The sequence below is a fragment of the Lissotriton vulgaris genome, chromosome 12 (assembly GCF_964263255.1).
Source record: "Lissotriton vulgaris chromosome 12, aLisVul1.2, whole genome shotgun sequence".
In the NCBI taxonomy this organism is placed as follows: Eukaryota; Metazoa; Chordata; class Amphibia; order Caudata; family Salamandridae; genus Lissotriton; species Lissotriton vulgaris.
Genome location: NC_141700.1, coordinates 747,409,605 through 747,429,565, shown reverse-complemented (window position 1 = coordinate 747,429,565; position 19,961 = coordinate 747,409,605). Strand labels below are relative to the sequence as shown.

The 19,961-nt window shown below is 40.3% G+C and overlaps 1 protein-coding gene across 1 annotated transcript in view; it reads left to right on the top strand.

The window, feature by feature from the left end:
- Window positions 1-18,616, top strand: part of LOC147678558 (vomeronasal type-2 receptor 26-like) — an 86,059-nt gene extending 67,443 nt beyond the window's left edge. Inside the window, exons 3-4 of the mRNA XM_086946598.1 lie at window positions 17,481-17,604; window positions 17,697-18,616. Coding sequence (XP_086802724.1) covers window positions 17,481-17,604; window positions 17,697-18,616 — 1,044 coding nt within the window. The remainder of the gene's footprint in view (window positions 1-17,480; window positions 17,605-17,696) is intronic.
- The last annotated feature ends 1,345 nt before the right edge of the window (window positions 18,617-19,961 follow it).

Below are 19,961 nucleotides of genomic sequence, written 5' to 3'. Positions count from 1 at the left end.
GTGCTCAAAAGAATAGCGTATACCTACACCCAACAACCAACAGATATAAAAATGTGAGGTTTGGCTGGCTGAATTGATTTTATTCTGGTGCTGCCAAACATCACCATTAAAAAATGGTTATATTGTTACCATTTATTTCGTAACTGGAACTGGTTATTATGCAACCAGGACATCCTGTGTATTTTCATCTGATCCTTCACTTTTTTTAGTGCTGATTCGCACGTCAATTTCATTGCTTGAACTTCAAGCTTCTGTTTAATTTGTGGGGTTTCTTCTATGCTGTTTCTTGCATTTGCACTGTTTTTCTCTACGTAGTCTCTGTGATTCCTACATGCCGACTCACACAGCTTTGCATTTCTTTTTCATTGTTTTTTTTTCTCTTATGTTTCTGTGTATATTTTGGGGCTATTCTGCTAGTTTAGATACTCTCCCTCTTTAGTTACTGCACTGATTCGCACAGGTCCTATCCTGTAATTTTGGCGGTGTGTTGTGTATCAGTATTACTTGTTAATTATCATTCTAGATATGGCAACTGCTACTCCTAACATCACAGTTAATCCACCAAAATAATTGTTGTATGTTCCCGGAGATCCACCTGTGCCTTGTTTACAGTGGGAGGAATATTTTGTGAATTATTTAATTACTATTAACCATGCTAATAAGTTGTCAGCAGAAAGGAAAAAAAGTTTGTTGTTGTACTCTTCAGGTCCAAAAAGGCTTAAGAATGTATAGTTAATAGAACAAAGAAACAGTTGGCGATGAAAATGTTTTCAACTAAGCCATTTTAGAAAGATTTTGGATTAATGGCGATAATCCACTGAAAGATGTTCTTGCTGTTGCTAGGAAGACTGAAATGTCGGTTAGGTGTGCCAAAGCACTTAAGAAAGAGGTTCAGTTGTCTGAGGAACAGGAGACGGTTGTCAGGGTTCTCTCTAGTAAGTCACAAATTCTTACCTCAGGTAAATCTTCCTACAAGAAAGATGCAAGTAAAAGTAAAAAAGAACTCACATGTTTTTGTTTTGACAGTAAATATCATTGAGCCAATGATAGAAAGTGTCCAGCAATAAAACAAAAGTTTACTAATTGTGGGAAAATTGGTTATTTCAGTTGTGTTTGAAATACTAAAAGGTTTAGAACGTGTAAAGTTAAATGTATTGAAGAGGGTGTTGCTTCATCGTCTAATGATGATAGTGATGATGAAGATTGCAAGATTATAAATTTAAAAGGAAAAAAAAGTGGTCCTAAACATTTCTTGCAGTGATGACTCTAGTAAACCTATGTGTTCAATGTCTATGGGCGGAGTTAGTATGCGCATTGCTGCGGATTCTGGTTCATCATTTACCATTGTCAATGAATCCATTTGGTCCAACAAATTGTTTTATAAGCTTGGTCCTGATGTACTTGATGCTGACATTTTCCCTGAGAGTTACACTAGTGAATCTATTGAATTTCTGTGTTATAGGAATCTTGTTTTCAGGTTCAAAACAAACAGGCTTTTTGCAAGATGTATGTTTCAAAGAAAGGTCCTTCTGTTCTTGGATGGAAGGATCAAAGGAAACTTGATATTATTTTGGATCCTAATGGAGTTGAACAGGTGTTGGTTTTGTATGAGGGTGAGTATTGGAGAAAAGAGAATGTGAGGAGTTTCCCAGTGTTTTCTTAGGTAGATTAGATGGTTTTTAACACAAAATTGTTCGTAAATCCAATGCTTCTCCTAAAATTCATAAACTTAGAAGTGTTTCTTTATCCTTCAGAGATGAAGTGGAAAAGGAATTGGAGAGGTTGGTCAAGGATGGTGTCATTGAACTCACTGAGTTTGCGGAATGGATTTATTTCTCAGTTGGTCATTGCCAGGAAGGCCAACGGAAAAATCTGATTGTGCATTGATTTGCGCCACCTTAATGGATACAATTTCCCCTTACCAAAATCAGTGAAATGCTAACTAAAACTAGAGGTATGGAAATGTTTTCCCCTAATGACATATCGTGAGCCTATCATCAAATTCCCCTGTGTAATGAGAGTAACAAACTTACCGCTTTCATCTCTCATATTGGTTGCTTTCAATTCACCAGAATAGCATTTGGTTTGGCTTCTGCTGCCGCTGTTTTCTGGCGTTTAATGCACAAAATGTTTGGTAACTTGGATTACATTTTAATTTTCCAAGATGATATTCTTGTCATGGGAAAGGAATGTAATGACTATAAAATGAAACTCAGCCATGTGCTGTCACTGTTGAACAAGTTTGGACTGACAATTGAGTATTCTATTCCAAGTGCACATTTGCTGCTAAGAAGGTGACTTATTTAGGTCACAAAATTAGAGCTGTTAGCATTTATCTTAAAACCAAACTTGTTTCTGCTATTTCTGATGCTCCAAGTCCTAAAAACAAGGACAAGGTAAACTCCTTTTTGGGACTTGCAAATTTGTTTCCAAATTTGTGGAACATTTTATCAAGTAGAATTTTTCACATTAGGCAACTTTTGAAATTAAGAGCACATTTTGAGTGGTCTCCTGACTGTCAAAAGGAGTTTTTGGATATCAAAAATGCTATTTCCTCTGCCCCTGCTTTGCTGGGTTCTGACACCTTGTGTAAGACTGTGATTACCACTGATGCTAGTCTTACTGGTATTGGTGCTGTTATTTCTCAAGTGGGAAAAAATGGTTGTGAATGTGTTGTTACTTATGAGTTCAGGTCGTTATAGCCAGCTGAATGTAAATATGCTGTAATTGAAAGAGAAGCTCTTGCGTGTGCAGGGCTCTCGAACATTTTTGCAATTTTTTATGGGATAGAGGAGTTATCATCAAGTGTGATCACAAACCTTTAGTCAGGGTTTTGTCTAACCGTTGGCATGAACAATGTTTCATCCAGACTAGCAAGGATTTCCATGAGCTTCTTAGATTTCATTTAAAAAATTGAATATTTACCTGGCAGAAAAAATGCAATTGCGGATTTTCTGTCGCGTTTGCCGATTCAAATGGTTGAAAAACAAGATGACCTTATGGAAAGTGTTCAGTTAGCCTAGATGTGGGACCATGGTTTGGAATCTTTCAATAAGGATGAGTTGATTGAAGGTTGCAAGAATGATTAGTCTTGGATGAGAGTGGCTACATTTGTGAGTAATCGGTGGCCACGCAAATTGGAGGTGAAAGATCTCAAGGTGTTCTGTGAGGTCAGGGGTGAGCTGACCATTATTGATGTGAATATTGTGAGAGGCAAAAGGTTGGTTCCACCCAAGAATTTGAGAATCAAAATAATATCTCGATGTCACGAAGGACATTTGGGTATTATTAAAACAAAATCTATTGTGAAAAGTAGGTACTGGTGGCCCAGCATGGACATTGAGGTGGCGATACCGGTAAGAGAATAAAGTTCATGTTTGTCTTCTGACAAAATCCTTAATTCTTTGAGACCGCCCATGAGTGATTTTATGTGTCCCCGAGTCTCTGTGGGAGCACGTAGCAGTGGACATCATGGGTCCTCCGGAAAGTTCTGGAAATTTCAAATTTCTCTTATGGACATTTTTTCCAAATGGCCTGTTGTAAAGATTATTAAGTATTAAGAAAGTAGACACTGATACAGTCATCACATTTTTTGATGAAGTGTTTGTCAATGAAGGCATCCTGATCATTATCATCATCAGCGTTAATGGGGTACAAATCACTTCTGATGTAATGATGCAGTATTTGGAAAAGTGTGGCATCAAACACAAAATGATCTTGTTGTATAATCCTAGTGGCAACGGTCTTGTTGAACATTAAAATAGAATTATAAAGGGCGCCATTCAGATGGCTTGTAGAGACAACATACCTTGGGAGACTCAAGTGTTTCAAACGGCCTGGTCATGCTGAGTTTCAGTTGTTAATTCCACTAAGTTTTCTCCTTTCGAACTCATGAGGGGAAGAAAGCCTAGAGCCAAATGGTTTCCAGGTTGGATTAAAAGCATTGGTGAGGTCAATTGGTCTTCATCTGAGGTAAAAAGTAATCTGTTACTTAAACATGACAAATATAATACACTAAGTATAATACCAAACTAGCCCAGCTTTCTGTGGGTCAGTGGGTAAGACTTAGGAAACCTGGATTTTTAGCAAAAAATTATTGCACATTTTTTGAACCTCCGCGTGTTGCTGAATTGAGGAAAAACTCTGTGATCTTAGATAATGGTAAATGTTGGAGTCTCAAAAGAGTTGCCTTTTGTGATCAAGTTAACAAGGATAACATCAATGGAGCAACTGTTGTTCAGAAGGAGAACATCATAGGCTGAGGAAAAAGGAACATCAAACGTCTGATTACTTTAAATGATTATATCTGTGATTAAGCTTGTTTTCTTCTTATTTGGCTGCTTGAATAACCTTTCTGTATTGATATTGTTTGTTTTTGTTGTTTTTTTATTTTACAAAGTAGGAGATGGTGTAGAATGTTAGAAAACCCACATAACAATGCCTGTTTTAGTTTAATCTATATGCGCTGATAGGACCAACAGTTGACAGTTGGTTCCTGGAGCTGGTGTTCCTGCTGTGCGTCTGGTCATGAATAAACCTCCTAAATCTTACCTTTAGTCGAGTCTTCACTACACACAGGCAAGCCCCCGTGAGCCCCCAGGCTGGAATTGCCCTCCTCACTGCAGCACTTGGTGGCCGGGCTTCAAACCCGGAGGACAGAATTCAGAGCACAGGGCTCAAACAGGACTCACAGGGTGAGCTTCTGAATAGCAGTTTACAGCACATCCTCCGGGCGTCTCCAGGCATCTGATGTAAACCTCAAAAGAGTGATTTACATCTAGAATGGACTGTACTCATAAGAGCTGTTTTGCACATGGTTAGTCCTTCTGTTTTCATCAACACTAATGATGAAATGACATCTCCTCTTAAAAAAAATGAGTCATAATGCAGCCAAAATAAACATATATGCAACTTTGACAGTCTAGTCTCTTTGATGTGGATTCTTATTATCAATGACATAATATAAATGGTACTTAATCACCAGTCATAACTTTGTTGGTACCATAATATCAACATTGAATGTCGATGGTAAGCTTATTGTTTTTGTTTTTTTAAGTATATTTTTTTCCTCTTATGAACAATAATATTGAAGCATTAAATATAACTGTATATAATATTGCTTTTGTAAATATTAATGTTATGTTTTTGTTACTAATGTGTAGTTTATTTTATCATTGATTTTTAAATTTTTGTTTACATTTTGTGTTTTTTTTTAATTAAATGTATTTAATATTATTATAATATTTTATTTTATTCAAAGTTACTTCTATTTGAAACATTATTTTGTTGTTTTCAATTTAGGTAAAATATATATTGTTTATTTATGAACAATGTTTACCTTTTTATTAATTTAATTTTAGAAAAATAGTTTAGTTGAAACATTTGTTTCAGATTTTTTAAATACTGTGGGGGTCATTAGGATGACAGTCCGTCCGCCATCCTATCGGATTACAGGACCGCCCGCCATAAGGGGGTCCCGAGGGGGGTATTAGGATGCACCAGCCACAGTGGCGGGCGCATCCTGCATATTTAACATTGTGGCTGGCGGTGCTCTCAGCACCGCCCGCCACAATGCTAAAAATGCATATAATGCATTTGCATGCACAAAAGCGGCAGGCACCGCGTGGTGCCTGCGGCAGTGTGTATGCAAATGCAGGGGGGTACCACAGGTACCCCCCATGTGCACCCCCCACCTCGCCTTCACCATGGGGGCCCGCAGGGGGCCCCCAAAGTGAAGACCGCCTGCCTTGCCTCCACGGAAAGGCATCTCCCAAAGCCCATACTAATATGGATGGCAGTGTCTGATAGACACCGCCACCATATTAAACCTTTTCTGCCCCGGTCGCAAGGCGACCGGGGCGGAAAAGCGGCGGACGGTGTTTCCGTCTGCCGCGGTCCCCCCGCCATAGTAATATGGCGGGGGAAACGGGTGGCGGGCGGGTGGCGGGTGGGCAAGGATGTTGGGTGGATCCCCACCGCCCGCATGGAGGTGGCAATCCGCCCGGCATCCTAATGGGCCCCTTAGTATTTTTTAAATTGCTTCAAATTAAAAAATTAATGTTGTCAATTAATTAATTGTGTTCATCTAAATGTTTTAAGATCAGATATTATAACATTTAATTATTTTTATATGTGTATTACTTTGTTTAACTTTTTTTATTATTGTTTAATAGGTAAAGTTCTTATTTATTTTTTTTATTTTCTAGTTATTTATGCACAATTTTCCTTTTTACTTTAATGTTTATTAGTTTGGAGTGGCAATAGTATTTCTGCTACCTACTCACCTCCCTATTGTGCAAGACTTTCTCTAATGTCTTTTAGTTTGGAGTAGAAATAGTGAATCTGACCCCTTTAGAGTCTAAAGGTTTCCCCAATGTTGCATAGTTGGAAGTGGAAATAGTAAATCTGACCTTCCCAGTGTCCAACAATTTCTCAAATATTGTTTCATCTGGACTGGTAGAGTTAATCTGCCGACCCACAGCATCAAATGCCTTCCTTAATGTAACTTAGGTTTGAGTAGGATTAGTATACTTGACAATAGTCCAGCCAACACTTTCCCTAATGTTACTTAGTTTGGAGTGGAAATAGTAAACCTGACCCCTCCAGATTCCAGCACTTTTCTAAATTTAGTTTCATTTGGAGTGGGCATAATAGCATCTGACCAACCCAGCTTTTCACACTTTCCTCAATGTTGCTCACTTTTGGAGTGGGAAAAGTATATATGACTCCTCCAGAGTCCGAAGCTATTTCCAGTTTTGCTTAGTTTGGTTTGACAGTAGAAAATCCCTCCCACCACCACCACTCACAAACCTCAAGTCCAAATTTTTTCTATTGTTTATTTTGGAGTTGGAATAGTAAATAAGATTTACCCCACAAATGTATATTAATGTTTAAACATTGAAGCATTTAAAGATATTAAAGTTTTTGGATATATTTGTAGATGTTTATGTAATAATATAGCAATATTAGTATTTAAAAAAACAGATAAAATATTTTATTTAAACTTTATTTTAAGATAAATCAACATTACTAAAAAAGAGTTTTTGTTTATAAATTGATTTGTGTGTTGTAAATAAAACATTTGTTAATCTAGAAGGTGTGAGTTTTATCAATTGTAATGTAAAGTAGATGTTTAAACATTAATTACGCAATTAAACATTACATTAATCAGATTTACATCAAATATATTTTAAAATATAGTGTAACTTAATACCATGTTAAATTAATTTGAAATATATATTTTCATAATCTCTTTTCAAAATAAACATTATATGCTTGTTATTTTATTGTACATTTTTGCATTAGATATGATTTAACTTTACATATGCTTGTAGGGCAATATTTTGGATGCAATATTTGTTGCTAATTTTGTTATCAGTTTAGGGTTTCATATTATATTTGTCTATATTTTGACTTCAATATTGTTGTTGGTAGATATTTTTGTAGTTGATATTCAGTAGTACAATCATTTAGCATTGCCATTTTGACATGCAATTTCACTACAATTTGCAGCTACGACACTTGACATTAACACATTAACCTAGACTTTGAACCCAATCAAATTTAGTTAATTGAGGGTGGCTCTTTATTTACCTGAGAACCAGATACATTGTCAACGTTAAAATAACAGAATAGCCCATAGTTGCAAGGTTTATGTAATAATATAGCAATATTAGTATTTAAAAAAACAGATAAAATATTTTATTTAAACTTTATTTTAAGATAAATCAACATTACTAAAAAAGAGTTTTTGTTTATAAATTGATTTGTGTGTTGTAAATAAAACATTTGTTAATCTAGAAGGTGTGAGTTTTATCAATTGTAATGTAAAGTAGATGTTTAAACATTAATTACGCAATTAAACATTACATTAATCAGATTTACATCAAATATATGTTAAAATATAGTGTAACTTAATACCATGTTAAATTAATTTGAAATATATATTTTCATAATCTCTTTTCAATATAAACATTATATGCTTGTTATTTTATTGTACATTTTTGCATTAGATATGATTTAACTTTACATATGCTTGTAGGGCAATATTTTGGATGCAATATTTGTTGCTAATTTTGTTATCAGTTTAGGGTTTCATATTATATTTGTCTATATTTTGACTTCAATATTGTTGTTGGTAGATATTTTTGTAGTTGATATTCAGTAGTACAATCATTTAGCATTGCCATTTTGACATGCAATTTCACTACAATTTGCAGCTACGACACTTGACATTAACACATTAACCTAGACTTTGAACCTAATCAAATTTAGTTAATTGAGGGTGGCTCTTTATTTACCCGAGAACCAGATACATTGTCAACGTTAAAATAACAGAATAGCCCATAGTTGCAAGGTATATTTCTTTTTAAAAAAGCTCACAAACATGTAACAACATCACTGGAGTACATCATACCAACCACATGCCAAATGAAGCTATTAACAAAACAGGCAAAATATATGAAGCTTATTGTTACACAGCAAAATAACTATATTTAGTTAGAATCCAAACTACCTCCAATACCTGAGAGGAATAGTTCTATGTCTTTTCGGGACTTAACCTACATGCCAATGTTTCACTTCGCATTAATTACACATCTCACTAAAGGACTTTTTTTATATCAATAGCAGTGCAATAATATGTAACTTGGTTAAGAACTGACAAGACCCAGATGATTTTGGTCTGATCTATTAAGGGAACTCCAACAATCTGAGTGGTTTAAAAGATAAAGATATTCCTTTACAGGGTATAGTGGGCTGGTTCACATAGGCTTCTATTTTTTCTTTTTTAGATACTATATTTAAGCTTAACAGCAAAAGCTTTCTTGAATAATGGTTCAGACCCCAGGTCCTGATAAGGGTTGCAAGGGTCAGCACAGGGGGTGGTCACAATGATAATTGGCTCAAAGGCAGGCAGGGGTATTGTTCAGAATGTAGCTGATTGCACAGCTGACGGGGCAATTCTAGTTGCAGGTCCTTCGCTGTCTGATTTAGTGAATAAGTTGTCAGGTGTTTTGCAGTGGCTCTCTAGTGTTGGAATGCTGTCTGCCCCTGTAGTGGGGGGGCCCTGGAGGGCACTAGCCATGTGGATGATCTAGAGAAGGCCAGGCGCTTAGTAGCTCACTTGGTTGTGGAATCCAGGTGAATCGAGGGCCATCTGCTGTTGTTGGGGCACGGCAGGAGGCTGTGCATGGCCACAGCTGTGGCAGCTCCTGCAGCGGGAACACTTGGCTCCACAGAAGGTGCTGGGGTCAGAGGTAAGGCCGCACAGGTAGATGGCCTGTGGCTGTCAGTGTGGTCCCTGCTTTAGGTGGCAGTGCGCACAGCAATTCTTCAGTTACTGTGATGATTCCCCCAGCTCAGGTGGAAGTTGATTCAGGTACAGAGGCTTTCTTACTTCTCATAGGTTTGGGTGAAGTGCGATCATAGCACAAACAATTGGGCAGGCAGGTTCCTATGGAAGTCAAAGAAAAAATGTAGAAGGGTGTATATGTTGTTATCTTTGATTTTTTGGTTGAAAATCAGACAAGGAAGAGGTCAAAAGGTGCAGATAATATGCGCAGCCTAAGGATTGTAATCAATGGTATCTGAGGAAGAAGGTAGAGGAAACATTGGGGAATAGGATCAAATGCTTTTTAGCTTATCAGGCCATCCTGGCGGAGCGTGATGGCAACAGGGGGCCTAACTCTCTTGCTGCCAAAACAGGGTTGTGTGTGCACATGGTGAGTATGATGGGGTGGGTTGGAAGGAGTATGACAAGGAGTTCTAGGAGGACCAAGGCTTCCAACCCTACATTGGCTTGGCATCAGATTGAGCTTAATATATGGCTCTGCCACATGAAGCATTCACAGGCAGACTCAGACAGCAATGATCCCTTTCATGCAGGGACAGGGTTCGCTAGTAGCCCAGCAGTAGGGGCGAATAAAGGCACCTGCTAGAATTTCAATCAACGCACCTGTTCTAGACCAGCAGGGGCATGTAGATTTATGCACTTTTGTCCCTTTTGTGGGATGACATCCCTCCCCGAATCCAAGTGTTTTAAAAAATCCAGGGATATGGTTGGCAAGAAACAGGACTGATCATCTGGTTTTAGAGAAGGTGTACTCACCAGTTGTCTTGACAGTTATGATCCCATGGCTCAATATGTACAATAACAGAGAGGCAGCAAAGATATTGTTTGAGGGCTCCAAGGAAGGTTTTAGGATTACCGCAGTTGGTTATGTGGGTTCACCCTGCTGTAAGAATCAACAGCCGCTCAGAGCTAACCCAGGGATTGCCAGGGCAAAAGTCCTAAATGATTTGGGTCTTGGCAGGGTTGCAGGGCCATTCGAGGCAATCCACATGGATGGTTTTGATTTCTCTCCATTGAGGGTTGTCCCGAAGAAAGAGCCAGGAGAATATAGGCTTCTCTATAACCAGGACAGTCTGTGAATGAGGTTATCAATAGGACCCTAAGCTCGGTCTAATACACCTCGCTTGATCAGGCAATCCAGGTGCTGCAAGAGATGGGACCTGGGACTGTGCTAGATAAGTCGGCGTACTGCACCGAAGCACTGCATATGTTCCAGGAGCAGATGTGCAAGCTTCGGGTGCCTTTGGCACTAGGCACGACAATTGGGCCTGCCACTACCATTAAGTTCCTGGGAGTAGAGTCGGATTCAGTTGCTGGAGTTTCCATGCTTCCTATGGAAAATGTCAACGCCTTCTCTCAAGCCTTGCAGGTATGTCTGATGGATAAGAAAGTCACAGTACATCAGTTGCAGTTCTTGGTGGGGCAGCTGAACTTCACCTTCCAGGTCATACCCTTGAGCTTCCACTTTTCGAGGTCCATCGCCCAGGCTATGTTTGGCTTAAAGATTAAATATGATCATACCAGGCTGTATAGTGAAGTCAGGCAGGACGAGAGAGTCTTGGACCATTTTTTGCAAGATGTCAATGGGTCAGTGATGTGGCCGGGGTGACCCATAAGCAGTGAGGAGCTAGGGCTGTTCACTGATGTGGGAGGGAACAAGGGATTTGTAGCCATCTTGTGTCCAGCCTGGTATGCTCAGCGGTGGCCCAGGGAGTGGGTGCAATCTGGTCTGGTTAACAATATAGGCTTCCTTGAATAGTTCCCTATTGGGTCAGATCAATTCCGCAACCTAACAGTCATTTTCTGGTCAGGTAATATGTCTGGTTGAATGCATTAATCATTAAGCGGCTAAGTGCAAGATGATTCTAAGACTGCTGAAGAGATTGTGTTGGCATGCCTGAAACTGAATGTGCTGTTTAGAGCCAATCATGTGCCAGGCATTCTAAACAATGCTGCAGATGCTTTGTCTCATTTTAAGATGCAGGCATTTAGGTGCCATAACCCAGGGGCAGCGGTGTCACCTATACCATTCCCGGACCAGTTGTGGCAGATTGGTGCCACAGCCTACTAGACCTCATGGCAGCCAGGCTAGCTCCCAGGACCAGGTGGGCTTATGAAAGGGTGTTCTGCATTTACTGTGACTTCGTGGGGCAGTCAAGGATGGGTCCTGGTTTACCTCCTCGTCAGTGTTGGGTTTCTTCAAGGCTCTGCAAGGGGAAGGGTGCTCAGTCGCCGCTGCCAGGTGCCATGTAGCGGAAATTTACTTTTTTCCAAAGATGCATCCGAACACAGATGGGACCATTGTTATATTCCATATATGTACCCTATGTAGGCGCAGGTAACATTGCAACCTTTCACTTATATTCTTACCTACATTACATACATAACGCTTCTTATGGACTTTCCTTTTACCTAGATATGACACTGCATTCAGAATGCAAGTTTTTCCCTAGTTCAAAAATCATACATTATGCATGAGGCTTCTTGGAAGCACAGCAGGACTAACAGTACGACTAACATCTCCTGTATAATATCTCTGTATAAAGTTCAAGCCCGACGTCATCCTTTAGGCCGACACAGTAACACACCAAGGTAGGACCCCTGGGTTGACCTATGGGTATTTATACATCACATCTTGCTTAGAAAGGGATAGGAGACCAAGATTTCCCGGCTGACAAACTGACCAGAGACACTGAGTTTCCTGTATGCAGATGCTCCAGCTTGCAGTGGTCTAACATCCCACACTGGTTGTCCAACTCGAGACCAGGATGGGTTCCCATACTCCCTCATTCTCAAGTAGTGGAGTTGACTAGATCGTAGAGGGATTCTTGGCACAACACCTACAAAGATGATAGGTATATTTAGGTACAGCTAGTTAGGGAGACATCGTAGGAGTACACACTTTTTATCATGTATTTTATGTACTTGTATATATTCATGATTACTGCAAGATGGTAGAACTTTACCATCCCTTTACTTTCATTGTACTTCTAATCAAAACCTCTGCTACTGTCTAATGGTTGTTGCAGCTCATCTATTCTACACTAGAATGAGAATAATAACTGCTCAATAAATTCTTATTGAAAACACCCAGCCGGTCTATTCTGTGTATCTCTCTAAGACAAACTAAGTGAGCACGATTAACTGAGCGAATTGTAGTATATTGTTTACAGGATTCTGAGGGATCAGGGTTGTCATGTTCTGAGGTTGCCAGAATCTATTATCTCTGTGCTAAGGGGAGATTATAGTGTCAATGTGAGCTAGCTGATACAAACAGGCAAACATACCTGGTGGGGGTGCACATAATCAGTTTGACACCAATCCCACAGTTTATGTTATCCAAACGTGCAGATCCTGTATAGGTTACATAGGAACTACACAACACCATGTCCTTCCTGGTCCAGAGGGCTTTGAGGGTAATAACTGGGAGTAGTCCTAAATCCATGGAGGAAATCAGCCTATTCAGAGCGGTATTCACCCTCGCTTTCTATGGTGCTTTATGGGTCTATTAGTTAGTACCCATGAACAAGAGGGACATTGCCTGTGGATTACAGCTGGTGGATGTCGGGTCCTCTGTAATTATTATCCCCAGTTCTAAGACAGAGCAGGTGGGGAAGGGCAACCACATCTTGCTGCAGAGGACACCAGGTAATGCATGCTGCTCAGTCTGTAACAGTCAGATTGTTACAAGCGCTATGTGAGGCTGCATATGTTGTAACAGTGGTAATGGTTTCCTGAGACCTCCCTTCATCTTTCCTACATGTTCAGGTTGGGGAACAGGAGAGTTAAACAAGTAACTCAAAGCCTTGGCAGGCCCTGCCGATGCAGAGGTGAATGGCCGCTTCTATGTCCGTCATGCTAAAGAGACATACCTTGCAGGTTACTTCCCAAGTAGAGAGCTGAGCCCAGGTTATCGCCTGCAGTTATACAGATAAGGGGGACAGGAGCTAGCCCAACTGAGGGCTCTTTTAGACACGATAGTGCCAAAGGGGTTCACGCACCCAGGAGTGGTTACACCGCATTTAGGTGGCAATGACTTGGTGCATGTTGCTTGGCGGCTGCTGTTGGCTAGCCCAGAAGTTCCTGCTTGCGGTGCTGACATGGACACACATTATCTCATGGATGGATTAGAGCGGTGGTAGCTCAATGCATGCTCTCAATCATTCGGTAAAACATGTGAACAATAAAACTAGCAAGCTATTAAGATCACTTAAGTTGGCATAAATCCCCCATGGGCTCATTAAGGGCAAGTGTTTTTTCCTGTAGGATGGAGTACACCTATCAAAGATCGTAATGATATTTTTCTTGAGAACATTTTGGTGTGGCTCGTCCATCGCCCTCGATAGAGGAATGGACCAGAGGGGGTCTGAGGCCAGATTGTAGGTGAACTAGGCTGGGGTCAGTGGGTAAGGTCAATACCTTTTATTACATTTCCATGACAGCGAGGTCACGGGCCCACCCAAGGGGTGCTGGCACAAGGTCACTTGGAGCATCCAGGGTCATGGGGTTACAAGTGAATGCTCGCATCTGGCCCTTATAGGCAACCACCTGTGCAGGTGCAATCAGCATGCCTGACACTGGCCTTTGGGTGTGTGTTGGGTCCTTCCCTAAGGAGGAACCCACCATAGGTCACTGCCCAGGAAGGCTGGGCCTGGACTGGGGAGATTACACAGGCTCATGATCCTATTCTGTGCAAAAATTGGGATATGCAGGAACATGTCTAGATAGCGGTAGAAAGATAATATCTAGTGGTTCTGTCGAGGTTAGGTACACATCACCAGTTGTAAATAATGCTGTAAATATGAGGGTTACTGCGTATAAAATGTTATAATTTTGAGGGTTTTGTTTTTCATAGTGTATGTAATTAAATATAGCTGGCGATTAAGACCCCAAAGCCAAAGAATTGTGTAGTTTGTATTTCCAGGAGGCCGTGGGGACCAGAATGACATGGCTGGCTGTATTTCTGGAGCAGAGGGCCATCAGAAGCAACTTCAAGATCCGTAATCGACTTCCTGGAGCATGTGTCCGATTGGACCACAAAGCGTCGCCCTTAAAAGGGGCATGAGGCAAAGGTCAGGTCTTTGTATTCCTGATCGTTGCTTCGAGAGGATTGACCTGCTCTGCATGTCACAACAGGACAGCTGTGTCTTCTTTGTCTCTCCCACCATCCCCTTCACAATTAGATTTTAGGGCTAGGATCCTCACATGTTGGGTGTTGGGCTGTCTTGTATGTGCTAACCAATCATTCCATTTCCGGTTGAGTGCTTTTGTCATATTTTTGTTGGGGGTATTGCAGGCGAGGTCACAATTGGGGTTCAATTAGGCACTACCTTTCCTTAGATTTCCACAATGGCGGGATGATTGGTCCACCCAAGGGGTGCTGGTAGGAGGTCGTTGGGAGGATCCAGGTGCAGAGGGTTGTGAGCTGACGCTTGCATCTGGCCCTTAAGGCCACCCACCCATGCATGTGCCTCGCATTGGCCGATGAGGGAGGAGAGAAGTGGCAGGTGTAGGGTGTGCCTGAGGTAGGCTTACTAGTGGGCTGACGAGCCCCCTGCCAGGCATCTCACACATAAACACCCCAAAGTGGAATGCGTTCTGGGTGTGTGGGTGTGTGGGGTTCTCCCCTAAGGGGTGACCCACCACATGCCATTGGGCAGAAAGGTTGGGCCTGAGCTGGGGAGTTATTACACTCAGGGCATAATTTGGGATATGCAGCAACATGTCTAGTTAACTGTAGGAAGATGATGTCTAGTTTCACTGTAAAGGTTAGGTACACATCACCTGGTGTAAATAATACTGTATACAATGTTGAAATGCTGTGTGTTATGTTTTCTGTAATGTATGTAATACATTTTGACCTGGGTTTACGACCCCAAATCCAAAGATTTGTGTAGTTTGCTTTCCCAGAGGGGAGCTTTGGGGGGTGAATGGATGTGGCTGGCTGTGGTTCTGGAGCAGAAGAGCTTCTGCTATGCCAGGCCATGTATTTAAGATTATGAGCACAGGCTTCCTTTGAGCATTTTTTCCAGTTTGTTTTGCAGTTCTTTTGGGAGCGTCAGAAATGCAAAACACAGCTGTGGTTGATAATCCATTTGGTTGAACTTGGTTTCCAAGGTCCCATTCCTTTTCTTTTCAGCTGCTTCCTTGAGAAAAGCTTCTATAATCATACAGTAAACGGAGGGGCATATTATCAAGATGTGAAGACATCTAACATGGGCTTCGATTGGAATTCCATAGAGCATATTATCAAGCCCATTATCGCTGCTTTATCGGCAGTTTCCTGCCGATAAAAGTGGCGATAATGTATCGAGCTTTCTTGATAATATGCCCCACAGTTCTTTAGCAGCATCTTCATAGATTCGTATGTTCATATTTGAGGCATAGGGCATTTTGTATTTCTCTGCATCTAAATCCCCCTGCACAATCAATGTGTTTCAGTCTCTAATGATGCCACTTTCTGCAGCAGTGTAGATAACGTTTAACAGTTGACAGTAAAACAAAGACAGAATCATGAAGTCCACTTCAACTTACTTCATTCTAACCAAAAACAGTTTCTGGCAAGTACGAAAAAACAAGTCTCAATTTTTGTTAACCATATTTTGTGTTAAAATACCCTGATGGAAAACAGAGTAAAAAAATGGATGGCATGGATGCATCGAAGTTGGCCATCAGTGTTCACCATGGTTTAGAGAAGTAGGTAAGGACATTTCAGAGAATGCTGACTGTTCGTTTCCATAAACACCAGTAATTTGACATGTACATTGTAGAGAGCATTCCGTGGTCCATGAGATGCTTGTATGCTCCCCAGATGCTGGTGATGTCCATCTCACAACAGAAGTTATTAGAAATGTAAAATTTCCTCCTGGTGGCTAATTACATTTTTCCTTGAAAAATCAATAATCACTTAGGGCCAGATGTATGTGATTACCAAATAGCGAATTATTCAGATTCAGTATTTGGTCATCGCAAACAGCTAGGCACAAATGTGTGTTTAACACATTTTGTGAATCTTAGTGCAAACAGTTGTGAAAATGGCGTGTTTAATAGTGGGTCACAAATAGACCTACCTCATTATTATTCATGAGGTGGGTCTCAGTCACAGGGATGGTGGCCTGCTGGTGTCAGCTTACCGCCATGTCTGTGATTGCTTTTCAATAAAGAAAAATGGGAAGTGCTTAAACAAAAAACATTTTCTTTCTATTTTTTAAGAGTAGGTACCGGCACTTGGGGCCACAGCATGATCTTAAAAAATGTTTTTACAAACATTCAGAAAGGGGAGGGGGTTCCTTGGGGATTACTTTGCATTTGCAAGTGGGTTACCACCTACCTGAAATCGGTGGTAAAATTGGAGTTTTTTTTCAAATGCATTTCGCTCACTAAACATTCACACATACCGCTGCTAGTCCATATTAGTAAGGGATGCCCTAAATCAACCCCTTCCTTATACAGTATCACCAATCCAATTTGAGACTCGGTAATAGGTTAGCAAATTGTGCCTTTGAACATTAAAAAATGCCTTTTTTCATTCACAAACAGCAAGAATCTAGGAGCTTTGTACATCTGGCCCTGCATGTTTTTCAGACACAGAAGTTGTTAGAATGCTTTGAGTAAGTAACGTGTGTGTCACAAGAATGGGGAAAACTATCTCTTTAGCAACTCTTATTCTCAGAAACTCACCGGGAATTGTAATATGAAAATTGTATATGAAAAGAAATTATTAAATTATAATTTTAGTCAAATACATTTAATATTGGTGATTTACCTGGACACAGTATGCCACTATGTTGAAGCTTACAAATACAAACTACTCTGATACCTCTGGCCTTTTTTTCAAAGATGATTGATATTTAATAGCATTTTATGAATTGTTGATGCTCTCACTTATAAATACATATATAAATAAATTAGGATCATCTGCAAAACTTGAGCTGAGGCAGCTCCTGCCATGCAAATACATAATCTCTTATTACAAGAAAACACCTGCAAATTATTTTAACAAATGATGTATTCTCATGTTTTATTTACATTTGTGCTTTAATTGTGTCTTTGCAGTTTTGTCCCTTAGAGTTGATGTATACATTTTATTTAACCTCTGTATTCATGTATTGTTGTTTGCTGTCTCTAGGTCCCAGCCTCTGTTTGTAGTCCCCACTGTCCTCCTGGATTCAGAAAATCTACCATAACGACACAGCCCATTTGCTGCTACGACTGTGTTCCCTGTCTGCAGGGAGAGATTTCCAACCAAACAGGTAATTGGACATGCTACCAGAGCTTGAACTATGAGTTTTTTAGTGGTCAACAAATAGAAACATAATTATGTTTCTTTCTTGCCATCTATCAGATTCTGTTGAATGCTTCAAATGTCCATGGGATCAATGGTCCAATGATAATCGAACCCGTTGCATCCCAAAGATCACTGAGTTTCTTTCCTACAATGAAACCTTTGGAGCCATCCTGGCTGGAGCCAGTTTTTTGTCTTCAACAATTCCTCTTGCCATCCTTGGACTCTACGTTCATCACAGAAGCACACCTATTGTCAAAGCAAGCAATTGTTATCTTAGCTACCTCCTGCTCCTATCTCTTACCATGTGCTTCCTTTGCTCATTGGCTTTTATTGGTTACCCCACATCAGAGAAATGCCTTCTTCGCCAAGCAGCTTTCGGTATCACGTTTGCACTTTGTGTCTCCTGTATCTTAGCCAAAACCATCATGGTGGTGATTGCCTTTGCTGCCACAAAACCCAACAGTGACTTAAGAAGGTGGGTTGGGCCTCAGTTGTCATACACAATCATATTTTTCTCTACTCTAATCCAAATTCTAATCTGTGGTATTTGGTTGGTTGTTGCACCTCCTTTTTCAGTCTATAACACTCACACTCACCCTGGTATCATCACAGTAGAATGTCACGAAGGATCCACCATTGCATTCTGGTGCATGCTAGGATATCTTGGATTTCTTGCAACCATAAGTTTTATAATTGCCTTTCTGGCCAGGAATCTGCCCAACAGCTTCAACGAGGCCAAGTTAATCACCTTCAGCATGGTTGCATTCCTCAGTGTTTGGATCTCATTTATTCCTGCCTACCTCAGCACTAACGGCAGGTACATGGTGGCCATGGAGATATTCGCCATTTTATCTTCAAGTTCATCTCTAGTTTTCTGTATTTTTTTTCCAAAGTGTTTCATCATCCTTTTTAGACCAAACAGAAACACAAAAGCATATCTAATGAGCCGGGATCCAGGTCAGACCAAGGTTTTTTAACCAAAGCTATATCCCATTAGGCCACATGTTTTTCTTTAAGGTGGGCACAGCATTGCTCCAACTCATTTGCAGTACTTGAACTATGGTACAAATCAATGTGGCTTCAGCCCTTTACTGGTAATATTTGTTCATAAATCCATAACAGAGACACTGCAAGTTAGTCCAACATCAAAAGACACACACCCTGAGAACTGTGAGAACTGTGAATTAGTTATCCAGCTGAAGCTTTTGTTCTCGTGAATGCAATGACTATTTATATATTTTTACTTTTCATAACCTTTCCTTTCCATATAAATGCATCGTAAAAAGGTATTGAAAAGCTAGAGGGCATTCATCATATGGAATCCCATGTGGATTAGAACTCCCTTGGGAGAAGATTTCTATTAGCTGATTTAGTTAAAATAATCTGTATCTTTTACTAAGCGTTTACCTCTTAACAGCTGTTAAAATATGCAGCTATATGTCTGCTGCTATGGGTGTATCAATGTTTTATGTTAGTCTCCAAAGTATTTTGATGGCAAGTCACTAAATGTTACTGTGCTGTACTGATACAGAATAAATTAATGAATAGAGCAATATATAAATATGAATAAATGTAGAGCTGAGTACTGCAAGTTTCCTCCTCGCTAGGAACAAAGCAGAAGGCCCTTTCTTGAGCACTCATGGCCTTCCCTGATGTTGATCTAACATTCCTAAGAGCCCTTACCCAGCCAAGGAGTCCAGGAATGTGGACACAGCACCTTGGATCTCACAACTCCTTAACAGTGGCCCCATGATACAACTTTTACACGTACAGGTAAGTGGAGTAAGCACTCTGATTGATGTCCACGCTGCCTCTCTTCACCAACCTTAATAATGCTTAGGTAAATATTTGACTCTGCTACTATTGCATTGGTCCAGCTCCCAGTTGACCTGCCAGCTGGTGGGCTTGCAAGATGCCTGAGTGTCAAGAGAGGGGATCCATTTCTTTGATCTCCCTCCTGTTTCTGTGAGTCAGATATTGATCTATAGCTCAACATAACTGAGATTGGTTCCCAAGTGAGATACAGTCATTAGGCTGATTGACATTGCCTGATCTAAACCAGTGAGATAGGCTTACCTAGGTTGAGCCAGTCAATGCGCTTGTTGAACTTTGAAACATGGCCATTTCTTTAGAAGGTTACTAGGTTTGCAGGTTAATTAAGCTTTATTTGTCTCATTTTAGGTGTTTGTGAGCACTAAGGCACATTCAGTAAGCGCTGCTGAATTGTAGCAATGAAGCTCCATTTTGGCCGGAGGACTGCCATTCCTCCATTTTGTAGAGTATTGATTATTGTCAGCTAATAATGGCAACCATTGCATCGTT